Genomic DNA, 15,670 nt, shown 5'->3' on the forward strand with positions numbered 1-15,670 from the left:
TCTGTTTTCTGTTTTGATTTCCAGTTTTTTAAAATTTCATGTCTTAATTAACATAAAACATACCTGTATTGTATTCTGTTTCAAACTGATCTTTTATTTTCTCACGTTTTCTGGGGAACCAGTCCTCTGGCTTACCTTATACGCTCTCCTCCACTCAGGGTAAAGTATTCCTTTGTTTGATTTACAATGTGCATCAGAGGACTCCTTCAGCAGACCTTGATTATCTCAGGAGGTGTCAATGCCACGCCCTCTGAGCTCTCTCTGGAATGCTTTTGTCCCCACATCCTGCTTGGAACCTCAGAAGTCCCAAAGCTTGGGTCTGGTATTTATATTAACTCCTCGTCCTGGACAACAGGGGTGCTGCAGAGGTTTAGACTGGCCTCATTTCCCCTCACTCCCCACTTGTTTTTTTCAGTCTTCTTGATGCCCAGTGCATGGGAAGGAAGAAAAGCCCAGCACAACCACCTCAGGCTCAGCAGGATGTCGGCTCATGCATTTAAATTCTTGGTTTATCCATTCCTCTAGTCAAAGACAGCTGTGTTTTTTCCACTTCTTCACTTATCCCTGGAAAATTTTGTTTTTGCTTTTTGCTTCAATCTGATTTATGATTTTATAAATATTTATTAAATTTTACTCAGTAATTTTAGCAAGAGGCCTTTGTCTTGCGGGTTCCAGTCGTCTCTTCACTGTGAAAGTCTTACCAGCCCAGGGCTGCTGATGTCTTCAGACACTCTACGTGGGGGAGAAATAAACTGCTACCTTATAAAGTCACTGTTACTATTTCGTGTTTCCTGTCACCTACTCAAAAACAGTCCTGTTATACCTTTGACTATTTAGACTGGAGAGTAAAAACTAAGGGAAACATAGAATATCGTCAAAATAATAAAGAGACTGTCACTCTTGGCAAAGCCAACTTTTGAAACAGGCTGCACAGTAGAGACACGGAAAACTTCTTTGACACAAAAGGATGTGACGGACACTGTCGTTTCTTCTTATGACCTGAAACTAGAATTACCTCTGAAGGTCTTTCTACTGTAAAAAAATTGATTTCATCAGAAACATAATCAATCAAAATGTAAGTAAACAAAAGCAGAAGAGAAAAGAAAGGCACAAGAGGAGAGGGACAGACAGGCACATATATTTTGAGCCCAGCATAAAGTCTCCCATGACCCCATCGCCCCAGAACCTCCAAACAAACAAACAAGCACCATCACTACGGTCCCGACACTCTTCTCATCCCTTATGTTCATTCTTAACTGGAAAGCTCTGCTTTGCTATTCCTGCTGAACGCGTCACCTCAAATCTGAGAGCAACAACGGACTCTCCTCCTAGTCAAGCCTCCTTCCAGTGATTTAGAACGTGCTGTGATCTATGTATTCACACACAGAGTGAGGCCGTTCTCTGCAGACTTCAGCACGCAGACCCCTGCACTAGCCGCAGAGAGGCATCACTCACCTGGCCTGGGGGCTGACGAGGCGCCGCTCTCCTCGCCGTCCTGCAGTATGACAGCCAGGCCCACCGAGTCGGCCGGGAGCACCGAGCTGCTGAGGTCCACGCGAGTCAGGCTCTCGGGCTCCCTGTCAGAGTGCCCCCAAGCGGGCCGCGGGCTGTCCCCCCGAGATGTGTGCCCTTCTGGGCCTTTTCTCCGCGGTCTCAACACAATGTGAACGATGCTCTGCTGATCCAGGTCACAGCTCTGTGCAAAGGAGCCAAAATCACAAGAATGAGCAGGCATTAAAGCACAGGTGGAGCTGAACTTGTCTTCATTTCTACAGAGAAATATGTTTCAAAACGGATTTACCAGAAATGGCATGCCCATATCATTATCAAATTTAAATACTAGCACCACTCTCTGATTTTTTTTTAATCCCCCTTTCTGTTTTAAAAAGTACAGAGAGTTTTTTATTACCAATTACAGGGCAATTTTCTCTAGAATTTACAACACACTTATTTGCAGTAGACCCCACAAATACTCCAAAATTACTAGCAATCACACCACCAGGCCCATGAAGTAAGAGGAGAGGTTACCAACACTATTCTTATCTTTCACTGTTTCATCCTATCTCACAATTAAAACCAGTGAACATCTACAGAAATGTTCTGCAACTATATATTGATTTGTATGAACCACAGCAAGCATCATTGCAGTGGTGGAAAGCTGAAAGCATTTCCTCTAAACAAGGAACAAAACAAGGACGCCCACTCTCTTGCCACTTTCATTCAACATAGTTTTGTACATCCTAGCCATGGCAATCAGAAAAGAAAAAGAAAAAAAAGAATCCAAATTGGAAAAGAAGTAAAACTGTTGGTGTTTGCATGACATGATACTATACATAAAAAATCCTAAAGATGCTACCAGAAAACCAAGAGAGCTCCTCAATGAATCTGGGAAAGATGCAAGGGAAAATAATATTAATAATAATAACTCATGGGAATCTCTCACAATCTGATATCCTAACAACAAAAGATCAGATAGAGAGATTAAGGAAACAATGCTATTTAATATCACAACAAAAAGAATAAGATGCATAGGAGTTAGGAATAAACCTGCCTAAGAAGACAGAAACCTGCACTCAGACAACTGCAACACACTGACAGAAGCAGTCAAATACAATGGAAACAGATGGAGGGACACAGCGCGCTCCTGGATCAACGTCATGAAAGTGACTACACTACCCAAAGCGCCCTACAGATGCAACACAGTGCCCATCAAATTACCAACGGCATTCTGCGTAGGACTAGAACAAACAATTTCACACTGTGTATGGAGACACAATAGATCCCAAATGGCCCAGACGATCTCGGGAAAGAAAAAGGAAGCTGGAGGAATCGGGCTCCCAGGCTTCAGACTATACTACAAAGCTACAGTAATCAAGGCTTTAAAATTCAGTAGAATTAAATTTGGACATCAGCTAATTTGCTAAAACAGAAGCTAGACCAACAAGCCAAGCCTCGGTTTCAGAATACCTACCAGGTAGAAACAGTTGCTCATGTGTCTGTCCCTTCTCCCACAGAGCAAGGACCCTGCTCTCTCAACCGCCCCCCTCCTCCACTGGTGTCACTCTCCTTCATCTTCGGAAATTTAAAGAACACCCATACAAAACACAGCAATCCTGGTAACAACTGTAACACCTCTATCCTCTCTCAACTGCTGGGTTGTCACTATCATACTTTTACAGGGGACTTAACTGTAGTGTATTTTCTATGTCAAACAAAGACAAAAATGGCAATTTTTTAGGAAGGCATTTCAAGGTTTTTTTTTTTTTTTTTTTAATGTAATGGTTAACAAATGTTTTTTATGGCTATTGCAAACAGTGAGATAATATGGTTAAAGACAGCATGAGCTCAGGGCATTCAGTGAGAGTCAGAAGAACCAAAAATCATTCCCACAGATTTCTCCCTCTTGAACTCTTGGCCACCTCCATAGTGACGAATGAACACAAACGCCAATTTATATTAATTGGATGAGAATAAAAACTGTTCCTTCAACCTGATCTTTCATTTAAAAAAATAAAGACTTTGAAAAGACAGGCACTTTGTGATTTATGCTTTGAATTTATTTCACATTTCTTACGGCTACCTTTCATTACGATCAAAGATATCATGCTACACAGAGACACTGAAAGGCCCCCTCTCTGGTTGCCAAAGGCTGAGGAATACAATTACTGGGAAAGGCCAATTAGCCGCACACTAATTAGCCGGTGTGGGTCTCAGCCCTGTCACCCTGAGGTCCCTCCCCCCGCAGGCCTGGGACCATTTCAGTGCTCATTAGGACCTGCACAGAGGGAGTTCTGCAGGGAGGGGAGGAGACAAGCAGAGTCAACTGACTGCTCCCCTTAGCTGTGCAGTAAGGGATTTATTGTGAGAAGAGGCTGGCGCTGTTTGCATAGGTGAGTTCTTTCGGGGTTTTCACTCATCCAAGATCACCGTTTCCTAAACACAAAGGACAACAAGCTAGACAGTTATTTGCCTAAAACCAAGTTAGTATTGTTTTATATTGCCAACTTTCAAGTGTCCTTTCAAAAAACTAAGATCATGGCATCCGGCCCCATCACTTCATGGCAAATGGATGGGGAAACAATGGAAAGAGAGACAGACTTCATTTTCTTGGCTCCAAAATCCATGTGGCCAGAGACTGTGGCCATGAAATTAAAAGATGCTTGCTACTTAGAAGAAAAGCTATGACAAACCTAGAAAGTGTATTAAAAAGCAGAGACATTACTTTGACAAGAAATGTCTGTTTAGTCAAAGCTATGGTTTTTCGGGTAGTCATGTACAGATGTGAGAGTTGGACCACAAAGAAGGCTGAGTGCTGAAGAACTGATGGTTTCAAACTGTGGTGTTGGAGAAGACTCTTCAGAGTTCCTTGAAATCAAACCAGTCAATCCTAAAGGAAATCAGTCATGAATATTCATTGGAAGGACTGATGCTGAAGCTGAAGCTCCAATACTTTGGCCACCTGATGCGAAGAACTGACTCAGATGAACTGGAAGAACTGGAAGAAGAACTGGGAAAGACCCTGATGCTGGGAAAGATTGAAGGCGGGAGGAGAAGGGGATGACAGAGGATGAGATGGTTGGATGGCATCACCGACTCAATGGACATGAGTTTGAGCAAGCTCCAGGACGTGGTGAAGAACCTGGTGGACTGCACTCCATGGGGTCATAAAGAGTCAGATACAACTGAGCGACTGAAGAACAATCCCTGTCCACAAGTCTATTCTCTACGATTGCATCTCCACTGCTGCTCTGCCACATGTATGTGTGCGTGTGTGTGTTAGTTGCTCAGTCATATCTGATTCTTTGCAACCCTGTGGGTTGTCGCTCACCAGGTTTCACTGTCCATGAAATTCTCCAGCCAAAAGGCTGGAGTGGGTTGCCCTTTCCTTCTCCAGGGAATCTTCCTGACTCAGGGATCGAACCCACGTCTCCTGCATTGCAGGCAGATGCTTTATAATCTGAGCTACTAAGGAAGCCCTAACCATAGGTATACATATGGCTGATTTATGTTGATATATGTCAGAAACCTACACAATATTGTCAAGCAATTATCCTCCCATCAAGAATAAATAAATTTTTAAAGTAAATAAATGAAGGAAAGAACGGGATGGCCTCTGGATGATGGCCGCTCCTCTGCCCTTCCCTTCCCTTGTCTTGCTGTCCCCTTTTCTCCCGCCCTCCCTTCCCTTTCACACATTTCTCCTATGCTGTCATTCTAACCCATGCTTTCTCACCACAGGGAACTCAAGCAGGCCTGTCAGTGCTCATTCACAACCAAAGAGAAGCAGGTGTACCCCTGCCTGGTTTCAGCCAGTGTTCAACTAAGAACAGCCCACTATACAACCAAGAACCAACCGAAACAATACATCCCTTGCTCGGAGGTTGGAAGAAGTTGGTAGTCAGCTGGACCGGAACCAGTGTGTTTTATCTCATGACTTTTAAACAGCCCATTAGACAACAAAGAAAATGCTTACCTGGAATCAGTGGAATGCCAGAGTAGTCATTTTGAACTACTGACTACTTTAAATCCAAAAAAAAAAAAAAAAAGCCTTGAAAAACAAATAGAAGAATCTCTGGCAGGAGAAGTAGCAACAGGTGCTTCCTTGCGGAGTCACACACCTACCACAGAGCTGTGAGAAATGACTCTGGAGGGGAGAAACACAATCGAGGCCGCTTATTCGTGAGTACTGAAAGTTTCTCCCTGTATCAAGGAGACGCCCTGCTGCTGCTAAGTCGCGTCAGTCGTGTCCAACTCTGTGCAACCCCATAGACGGCAGCCCACCAGGCTCCCCCGTCCCTGGGATTCTCCAGGCAGGAACACTGGAGCGGGTTGCCATTTCCTGCTCCAATGTGTGAAAGTGAAAGGGAAGTCGCTCAGTCATGTTTGACTCGTAGCAACCCCGTGGACTGCAGCCCACCAGGCTCCTCCGTCCATGGGATTTTCCAGGAGAGAGCACTGGAGTGGCTCGCCGTTGCCTTCTCCAAGACGCCCTACTGCCATGCGATACAATGTGGCCAAGAGCTCCTCACCTGCACTCACTCAGTACACCCAGCCTTTCAAGTCCCCTGGGCACAGGCCCGAGCTTGGGTGACATCATAGACAGAAGGAGATATTTAGTCAGCCTCTTCAACAGCAAGGAAGGAATGAGAGCTGACAGGCATTCACATTTATTTTTTTAGACAACAGGCACAGAGATAAACAGTTTCACACCTTGCTATAAATTCCTTAAATTTCCAGCCTCAGGTTTAAAATTTGAGATATAAATACAACACATTGTTACTTATGCCAGCTCCTGTTTCATGATCTGGATATCTTATGTCACCTGCAACAATTCTTTCACCAAGAATGAATAAAACATGAAACTGCTATCCTCTTGCACACCTGTACACCAAACAGATGCCTCCTTGAGCTGCTCTCCAGACACTGGCCAGGAAGAGGGCATGTGAGTCAGATCTAATGTGGTACATGAACCTAGAGCCTATTATACGCACTAAAGTAAGTCAGAAAGAGGAAAACGAATACTGTATATTAACACACACCTATGAAATCTAGAAAGATGGGGCTGACGAACGCATGTGCAGAGCAGCAGTGGTGACACAAACAGAGTGGACAGCTGGGAGGGGATGGGAGACGGGAGGAAGGCTCAGGCGGGCGGAAACGTGCGTATGCAGGCTGATTCATGCTGATGTATGACAGAACCCACAGAATATTGTAAAGCAATTACAGTCCAATTAAAAAGAAATTTTTAAAAAGGCATTGAGAGCTTGAGTGAATTGGGACAGATGACTGTAAGAAAGGATAAATGGTATTCATTCTTTCTGTTTCAGCAGTTGGTCCTAACTGATTCCTTAGTGAGAGGCTTTATTTTCTTGGGCTTCAAAATCACTGCAGATGGTGACTGCAGCCACGAAATTAAAAGACACTTGCTCCTTGGAAGAAAAACTATGACCAACCTAGACAGCATATTAAAAAGCAGAGACACTATTTTGCTGACAAAAGTCAGTTTAGTCAAAGCTATGGTTTTCGCAGTAGTCACGTATGGATGTGAGAGGTGGACCATAAAGAAAGCTGAGCGCCAAAGAATTGATGCTTTTGCACTGTGGCGTTGGAGAAGACTCTTGAGAGTCTCTTGGACTGCAAGGAGATCCAACCAGTCCATCCTAAAGGTAATCAACACTGAATATTCATTGGAAGGACGGATGCTGAAACTCCAATACTTTGGCCACCTGATGAGAAGAACTGACTCACTGGAAAAGACCCTGATGCTGGGAAAGATTGAGGGCAGGAGAAGGGGACAACAGAGGATGAGACGGGTGGATGGCATCACTGACTCAATGGACATGAGTCTAATTAAGCTCCGGGATTTGGTGATGGACAGGGAGGCCTGCTGTGCTGCAGTCCATGGGGTCACAGAGAGTTAGACACGACTGAGCGACTGAACTGCACTGAACCTCTCTTTCATTTGTCTTCTTCCAACTGAAGGAACCACAGTGGATTGAATACTATCAACTTAGAATGCATGCCCATCAAGAACTTTAAAATTTGAACTTATTTGAAAATAGTGGGTTTGTAGATGTAACTGCATAAGGATCTCATCCTCAATGCAGGAGGAAATCATCCTGCATTTAGGGGCCACCCAACAAAAGTCCATCTAGTCAAAGCTGTGGATTTTCCATCAGTCATGTATCATAAAGAAGGCTGAGCACCAAAAAATTGATGCTTTTGGACTGAAGTGTTGGAGAAGGCTCTTGAGAGTCCCTTGGACAGCAAGGCGATCAAACAAGTCAATTCTATAGGAAATCAATCCTGAATATTCACTGGAAGGACTGATGCTGCAACTGAAGCTCCAGTATTTTGGTCATCTGATGCGAACTGCCAACTCATTGAAAAAGTCCCTGATACCAGGAAAGATTTAGGGCAGAAGGAGAAGAGGGTGTCAGAAGATGAGATGGTTGGCTGGCATCACTGACTCAGCAGAGATGAATTTGATAAAACTCCTGGAGATAGTGAAGGGCAGGGAAGGCTGGCATGCTGGCAGTCCATGAGGTGACAAAGAGTTGGGCACAACTGAGCAAATAACAACAATTCCTTCGACATTTAGTCAGAGGAGATTTTTAAGATCTTTAAGAGGGAGAGGTGAGGAGAACTGTTGGTAGCAGCCCCATCACAAGCCTTTTCATCTTTGCGTCACTTTGATTAGGTAAGAAGAACTGTGGTCTACCCAGGATCATTGAGTTTATAACTCTTATCCTAGGGTGACTATTAATAGCTCTCTTTGAACTTTCGAAGTCTTCTAGTCTGAAGGATAAATCATATGGTCATCCTACTCATGGCTGCCTATTTATGACACAGTAGATGCTCAAAAGCAAATTTCGTAGTACTTAATAACATTCATGTGGTGTAGTACTCACTGCTTACAAACCCCTGTTATCAACACATTTAACCTTGCCTGACACTTTCACCAACTCCGTCTCAAGTATCATGTTCAGTATTTTCACAAAGCCACTTAAGAGTTCAGGAAGACAAGGAACTAGCCAGGATCACACACACATTTCTAAGCAGGTGGGCGTCTATCCAGGTCAAAACGTGCATAAAAGTCATCTGAGGTGTCAAGGAGAAGAACAGCTTTTCCTAGTGTGTCCTGGACCTGCAGAATCAGAATCTGGGGGGTGCACAGGCACCCTGTATTGAAGACCTGCACCCTCCTCCACCTCTGTTCCACTTGGCCACTGGTGTCTCAGAGATTCAAAAGGCAAGACAAGGATGCTTCTGCCTAGCCTAAGACAGACTCTAGAACAATGCAAAACAATGTGTAGGACACTCAGGCTTTCCGATGAAAATGTTTTTTAAAAAGTATGCACAAGAAGAAAAGAGCAAATGGATAAATATCCACAGATCAGAGGCCAATTATATGTGTGGACACTACATTTGTATACATAGACATATGTGTACACACATGTGTGCATAAGTGTGCATGTGCATATGGATGCACGTCAGGGGCGTCCCTGACAGCTGAGTTGGTAAAGAATCCGCCTGCCGTGCAGGAGACCCCAGTTCAATTCCTGGGTCGGGAAGATCCACTGGAGAAGGGATAGGCTGCCCGCTCCTGTATTCTTGGGCTTCCCTTGTGGCTCAGCTGGGAAAGAATCTACCTGCAATGTAGGAGACCTGGGTTCGATACCTGGGTTGGGAAGATCCCCGAGAGAAGGGAAAGGCTACCCACTCCAGTATTCTGGCCTGGAGAATTCCATGGACTGTATAGTTGGATACAACTGAACGACTTTCACTTCAAAACACTTGAGGCTTCCCTCACAGCTCAATTGGTTAAGAGCTTTTTCTACGATCTGCTGTAGAAGGCTCCCCACTCCGGTATTCTGGCCTGGAGAACTGCATGGACTGTATAGTCCACGGGGTTGCAAAGAGTCAGACATGGCTGAGTGATATGCACTTCACTTCACTTCATGTATGCACATGTACACACACAAACTGAAATGTTTGCTTTTAAACTGGAAAATATTATGGAGAATTTGCTATTTCTTAATCATCTGCTAAAAGTTCAAAGGCTACACACTGAATATAAAAATCCTGGAAGAGACTAAAGAGGGCAACACATATAATTCTATAACTAAATACAGTGTGAATTGTAATATTGAGTTACTTAGTTATAATTCTATAACTAAATACAGTGTGAAATGCGATATTCATCCCACAAATATCTTGTGATCATGCTATTTAGCAGGTTGTGCACTCTTCTTCATAATGTAGCGACTAACAGTCATTAAAGCAAACTAACAATTTCCCTACCGTATCAATGTGTTATTTTTGTTTCCTGGAAACTAGATACATGATTCTAAGATCATATAGAAAAATAAACGTGCAAGAATATCTGGAAGCATTGTGTAAAGAGGAGCAACCATAGGTGTGGCCAAGGGAGGCATTAAATGTAACATAATGTCTCTATTTTCAACCATATGACACAGGATCCTGAATAAAGGCTTACTTAATGCAACAAAATAAGAAGTCCAGAAACATAATCAGTGTTTTGGAAATCCGACACAATAAGGCCATTGTCGGGTGATTAACTGGCCTAATTTTGATACTGCTGTGTCTCAGGGGGTGGGGAGGCCCGAGGACAGGGAGAGACGGGGGGAACACTCGGTTTACAGAGCTGTCAGGACACACGCATTTATCAAGCATTTGCCACCTTACACGCATGTGGCTAGTAGCACCCCCAAAAATCACAGGAGTAGCATCAAAGATCACTTATCATAGTTGACCCTAAAAAATACAACAATAATGACAAAAACTGAAATATTAAGAGGATTATCAGACTGTGAAACAGAGACCCAGTGTGAGCAAATGCTGTTAGAACAATAGTCCTGACGGGCTTGCTTGAGGCAGCATTGCCACAAAGCTTCAACATGTAAAAAGCACAGGATCTGTGACGCTCAGTAAAACACAGCACAATGAAATGAGGTATGCCTGGAGTTGCATAAAATACCTATAAATTTTAAATTCAAGCTTTGGAAACGTGAAGTTGTCAAAGAAGTCTTGCTTCTATCCTTATTTATTCTAGCCAATTTGTTTCATATCCCAGAAGCAAATTTTATTTTCTTTAGCTTTTTTTTTTTTTCAGATTTCTGGTTTATTCTTCCATTGTATAACTTTAAAAATAAAAACATAATCTGAAATGTATATGTGTGTTCATGTTTTAAGTCTCTTTCTTAGATAATCAACAGCATATTTTATACAATATCAGCAAATTCTTTTTTCAGCTAATAATTCACCCTAGATCAGCATGAATCCGCCATAGGTATACACAGGTATACATGCTGATGTTTGGCAGAAACCAACAAAATTCTGTAAAGCAATTATCCTTCAATTAAAAAATAAATAAAATAAAAATAGTAATAATTCACCCTAGAATCCATTCTGTAGCTGTATATTCAGATTTCCTTATTCTTTTTCATCTCATGTGTGGATAAATTATAGTTTGTTCCATCAATACCCTACTTTTCCCAAATTTTTTAAATTAAAACAATTACAGACAGCACATCTGTGACGAGCTTTGCGTGCGTGTCTTTAAATATTTTTCTTCCAGCACACCGGTACCCGTGCTGCCTCACAGAACGTGCCTGGGAAAATCGACACTTTCACAGCGGTGAGTCCACCTGACACCCAAACCTTGGTTTCTAAATATCTGTTCTCACTAAAATGAACTTGATGAGAAACAGACATTCTCAGCAAGCTCAAGACCGAGAAAGCACAGTGAGCAGCCAGAACAATGTGTGCATCTTGTGTGTGTCAGCACCGCATCAAAATCAACTTCCTTCCCTTCCCAGGCAGCTGGCTGACTACATCTCCCAGCTTGCTTTGTATTCAAGAGTCTCCTTAGCAATAATCATCTCTGCCAGTGGAGTATAAGTCATGTGCTGAGTACCGCTTCGAGGGCAGAGCAGACCTACCGAGGGTGCAGTGAGACATAGATTTTCTAGAGAAGGACAGACAGACAATAAAATGTCTGATCAGCGGGCGGGCAGGTAAAATGCACACACACAGGAAAACCGGAGCAGGACATTCACGACCAAGGACGGTACAAGTGAGGCCTGGCAGCACGCCCACACTACATCATCAGGCTTTGGGAGTGAAAAGTAGTCTTCTACTCTGCACAGCTAAAGATTAAGAACGACATCATACATTAAAGGTAAAATTAGTAGGTTGAAAGGGAAATTTCCTTCTTGATTTATTTTTTAATTAATTTATTTTAATTACTAATTACAATATTGTGGAGGTTAATTACAATAGTGCGGTGGTTTTTGCCATACATCGACGTGAATCAGCTGTAAATTTATAGAATGCTACTTCAGGGAATAGATTTTATCATATTTAGTTGCTGACTAATTGCTGAATCCATTGTCTTTTAAGTATTTTTTATGTTCTTTTTAATATTTTTATTAAAAATATTTTATTATTTTTATTATTTTAGTTATCTCTGTAACGATCAGCCTCGATCTTCATGTTTGCTTTGTTAGAAATCAATTATTCTCCCTCTCCACTTATCACCTCCATACTCCTAACACGTGTTTTTAATCTTCATATTGCCTAAAAATCAGCTAACATTTTGAACTTACTTTCAGAAAATCTTAGGCCCATCAACATTATACATACAGTGTGGCACCAATGACATTTATCATTTAAAATTATCATCACTAATAAGCAAATACCGTCGTTTCAAACCCATTTCTCCCAGAAATAAAATATTAAATCTTCCTTAAAGTATCATACTTTTTAATAAGTATGACAGTGTGATTTGAATGGTTGCTATTACAATATCCCAGTCTTTGAGAAAGACAACGATAGGGCATTAATTAGTATACTCAGTTCTTAGGCATCAGCAGAATCCTTATTGGCATGTTTCTTTTAACATATGGCAAGTAGCTGGGCTTTAAACTAGTCATGCATTTTACCTGTAACTTTGTAACAACTTGGTGAAATAAGCATTCAGTTCAGTTCAGTTCGGTTCAGTCGCTCAGTCCTGTCCGACTCTCCGCGACCCCATGAATCACAGCACGCCAGGCCTCCCTGTCCATCACCAACTCCCGGAGTTCACTCAAGAGACGGGAAAACCAAAGCTCAAAGAGTTGCAAAATTTACCCATATAAAAAGAACTGGATTTGAAACCAAGTTTATCTTATTCTAATTTTGACTATTCTCTTTCTCTTACCAAAGAATGAGTGATTAGCTAGATTAATGCATCCAAACCTTGCGTCATTCTATAATCAAAACAGTTATACGGGTAGAATTTGGATGCATTTAAGATGAATTCTCAAATTGTTCTAGATCATCTCAGAAGGTTGCTTAATCTAACAGTCCAGATTTTTGAAACTCTGAGAAATGATGGTAATATGTATGTGACTCAAACAAGGGATTTTGGCCTTGGAGATGAGCTAAAGAGACTGAGAAACCCACAAACTTCTAGAAGATATAATTCCAACGTACCTTTATAGTAAAGGTAATATATCTTCCGAGTTAAAAATCACTGAACATAAGGAAGATATTTTTGACAAGAATGTATTTTTTTATAACAGAATATAGTCATGAAAATGATTATAAAATGCTGTGTTATTTTTTTTTCTAAGTCATATTTAGGTGAAAAGCGAAAGTGTTAGACACAGTCCTGTCCGACTCTTTGTGACCCCATGGACCATCGTCTGCCAGACTCCTTGTCCGTGGAAATCTCCAGGCAAGAATATTGGAGTGGGTAGCCATTCCCTTCTCCAGGGGATCTTCAAGAGCCAGGGATGGAACCCAGGTCTCCTACACTGCAGGCAGATTCTTTACATCTGAGCTACCAGTGCTATCTATTTAGAAAACTTTAGAAATGCAAGTACTGCATATTCAAGCACACTTGAAGATAATAAAAGGTTTGACTTAAGGATTATTTTTCTAAAATTCCCTTTATTAGCATCATTGTTTTCTGTTTCATATGGTTTATTCCAGGAAACCTCTATTCAACTGAAAAGCATTAACTGGGAGGGATAAATTAGTAGCAAATTACTACATATTTGGTTCTCATAAACAGAAATTCTGTGAAAGAATGGAACATGGGAAAACTAGTGATCATGAAAATGAAAGAGTAATGGTTGATGCAGAATGTGTAGCTGAGATGGGGAAACTAATGCTGATCATTTCAGAGGCAAGCGACCTCAGAGAAGCCAGAGACCCAGCAGCAGGTGGAGTCTAGGAGCTTAGGGCGAGCCTAGCCTGTCATGACTCAAAATTATCCCTCCACACGACCCAGGTCAAATATGTCAGCTTTTGTCAGAGTCCTGAACTGTGCTCAGGTCTCCTTCCCCTCTCTGCCTGGGGGTGGGCTCCACTCCAAACCAGGTAACACAGAACTACTGTGCTAGCCACATGCTACCCTCAACCTACTGGTAAATTAAGCCAACAGGGAAAAGTCTAATACTATGCCACACTAAAGTGAAAAGAAAGTGAAAGTTGCTCGGTCATGTCTGACTCTTTGTGACCCCATGGACTGTACAGCCCATGGAATTCTCCAGGTCAAAATACTGGTAGTCTTTCCCTTCTCCAGGGGATCTTGCCAACCCAGGGATCGAACCCAGGTCTCCTGCTTTACAGGTGAATTCTTTACAGACTAAGCCACCAGGGAAGCCAGGTAGGCAGAATTCTAAGACGGCTCTCAATATTCTCATTCCCTGGTCCACACACACTATTATTAATCAATCCTTCTCCATCGGTGTGAACAGGATCTGTGAATATAATAGATATATATATAATACAATATATATACATATATATCATCGATATATATAATAGACAACACTCCCAGGATTAGTATGTCATATGGAAAAGGAATGTAATGAAATTCCTGTCATTGGGTTTTTTCCTTTTTGCAGCCTGAGGCAGTTGTAAAATAACTTAATGTAGCTTTTTACAACTGTGTATTCTATAGTATTTTTTCATTTGGTGAAATTTTAACTGTTAATGTTTTTGGCATTGTGCTTTGTACCATTTATTAAATAAAAATTAAAAAAAAAAAAGAAATTACTGCCGATGTAATTAAAATCCCTAATCAGTTGACCTGTTAAGCAAAAGGGAGATCAATCCCAGGTGGGCCTGACCTACAAATAAAGATCCATAGGTGAGCTCCGTGAAAGACAGTCTGCAGACCAGAGGCTAGGATTGAGAGGGTGGGAGGCTCTTTCTGGGCTTGAAGAAAGTTGTAACAGCCACGAATAAATGAACTGTTCCATCAACCAGGTGGGCTTGAAAGAGGATCCCAGCCTCACAGGAGGCCCTGCTGCCCCTGATCATAGCTCTGTGAGACCGTAATCAGAGGACTCAACTGAGTCATGCCAGACTTGTGGGAATCATGAGCAAACCAAATCCTTAGACCATGATACCATTTACATACATCTGCCGTGTTTATCATCCCTGGGATCCTTGCCATTGCCTGCACCTGTATACTTCGGCTATGGTATCCGTGATTTCGGAGGACAGCAGAAGCCCGCTGAGGACAAAGGAACAACGCTTTGCTGCTGTTGATTTTAACTTTCAGTACAGGCGCTGGAAGCTCATTTCCAGAGCACTGTTGTGAAATCCAATATTTTGGTTTCACTTTCAAGGCCATGTTAGATGGAAGGATAAATGGGTTTGCTGCCCACAAAAGTAAGTGAAGTGAAATCGCTCAGTCGTGTCTGCCTCTTTGCGACCCTGTGGACTGCAGCCTGCCAGGCTCCTCCATCCATTGGATTTTCCAGGCAAGAAGACTGGAGTGGGTTTCCATTTCCTTCTCCAGGGGATCTTCCCGGCCCAGGGATTGAACACTGGTCTCCTGCACTGCAGGCAGACTCTTTACCGTGTGATCCACCAGCGAAGCCCCCATGGTTTATCTCGAATGAAGACGTAGGATGTAGCCAATGGAAGTTCCCGGCCAGGAACCCAGGGCTGCTAGAGCAGCTGTAACAAAGCGGTGCAAACTGGGTGATTTCATGACCAGCTACGTGTCATCTCATGACTCTGGAGGCCAAATCCAAATCAACGTGCAGGCCAGGGTGGCTCCTGCTGAAGGCTAGGAGGGAAATCCGGCTGCACGCCTCTCCCCTTGGCGTGCAGATGGCTTTCTCCTCGCTCTGTCTTCCTCTGC

At 42.5% G+C, this 15,670-nt stretch overlaps 1 protein-coding gene across 5 annotated transcripts in view; it reads right to left on the minus strand.

Moving 5' to 3' along the window:
- The window catches only part of PRKN (parkin RBR E3 ubiquitin protein ligase), a 1,261,621-nt gene that overhangs the window by 873,926 nt on the left and 372,025 nt on the right, over window positions 1-15,670 (minus strand). For all 5 annotated transcript variants that reach the window (XM_088840889.1, XM_055433926.2, XM_055433924.2 and 2 more), the window contains one exon: window positions 1,456-1,696. In XM_088840889.1, the coding sequence (XP_088697015.1) occupies window positions 1,456-1,696 (241 nt within the window). The remainder of the gene's footprint in view (window positions 1-1,455; window positions 1,697-15,670) is intronic.

This window comes from Moschus berezovskii, chromosome 10 (genome assembly GCF_049115385.1).
Source record: "Moschus berezovskii isolate FMDL1 chromosome 10, NW_MosBer_1.0, whole genome shotgun sequence".
Taxonomy (NCBI): Eukaryota; Metazoa; Chordata; class Mammalia; order Artiodactyla; family Moschidae; genus Moschus; species Moschus berezovskii.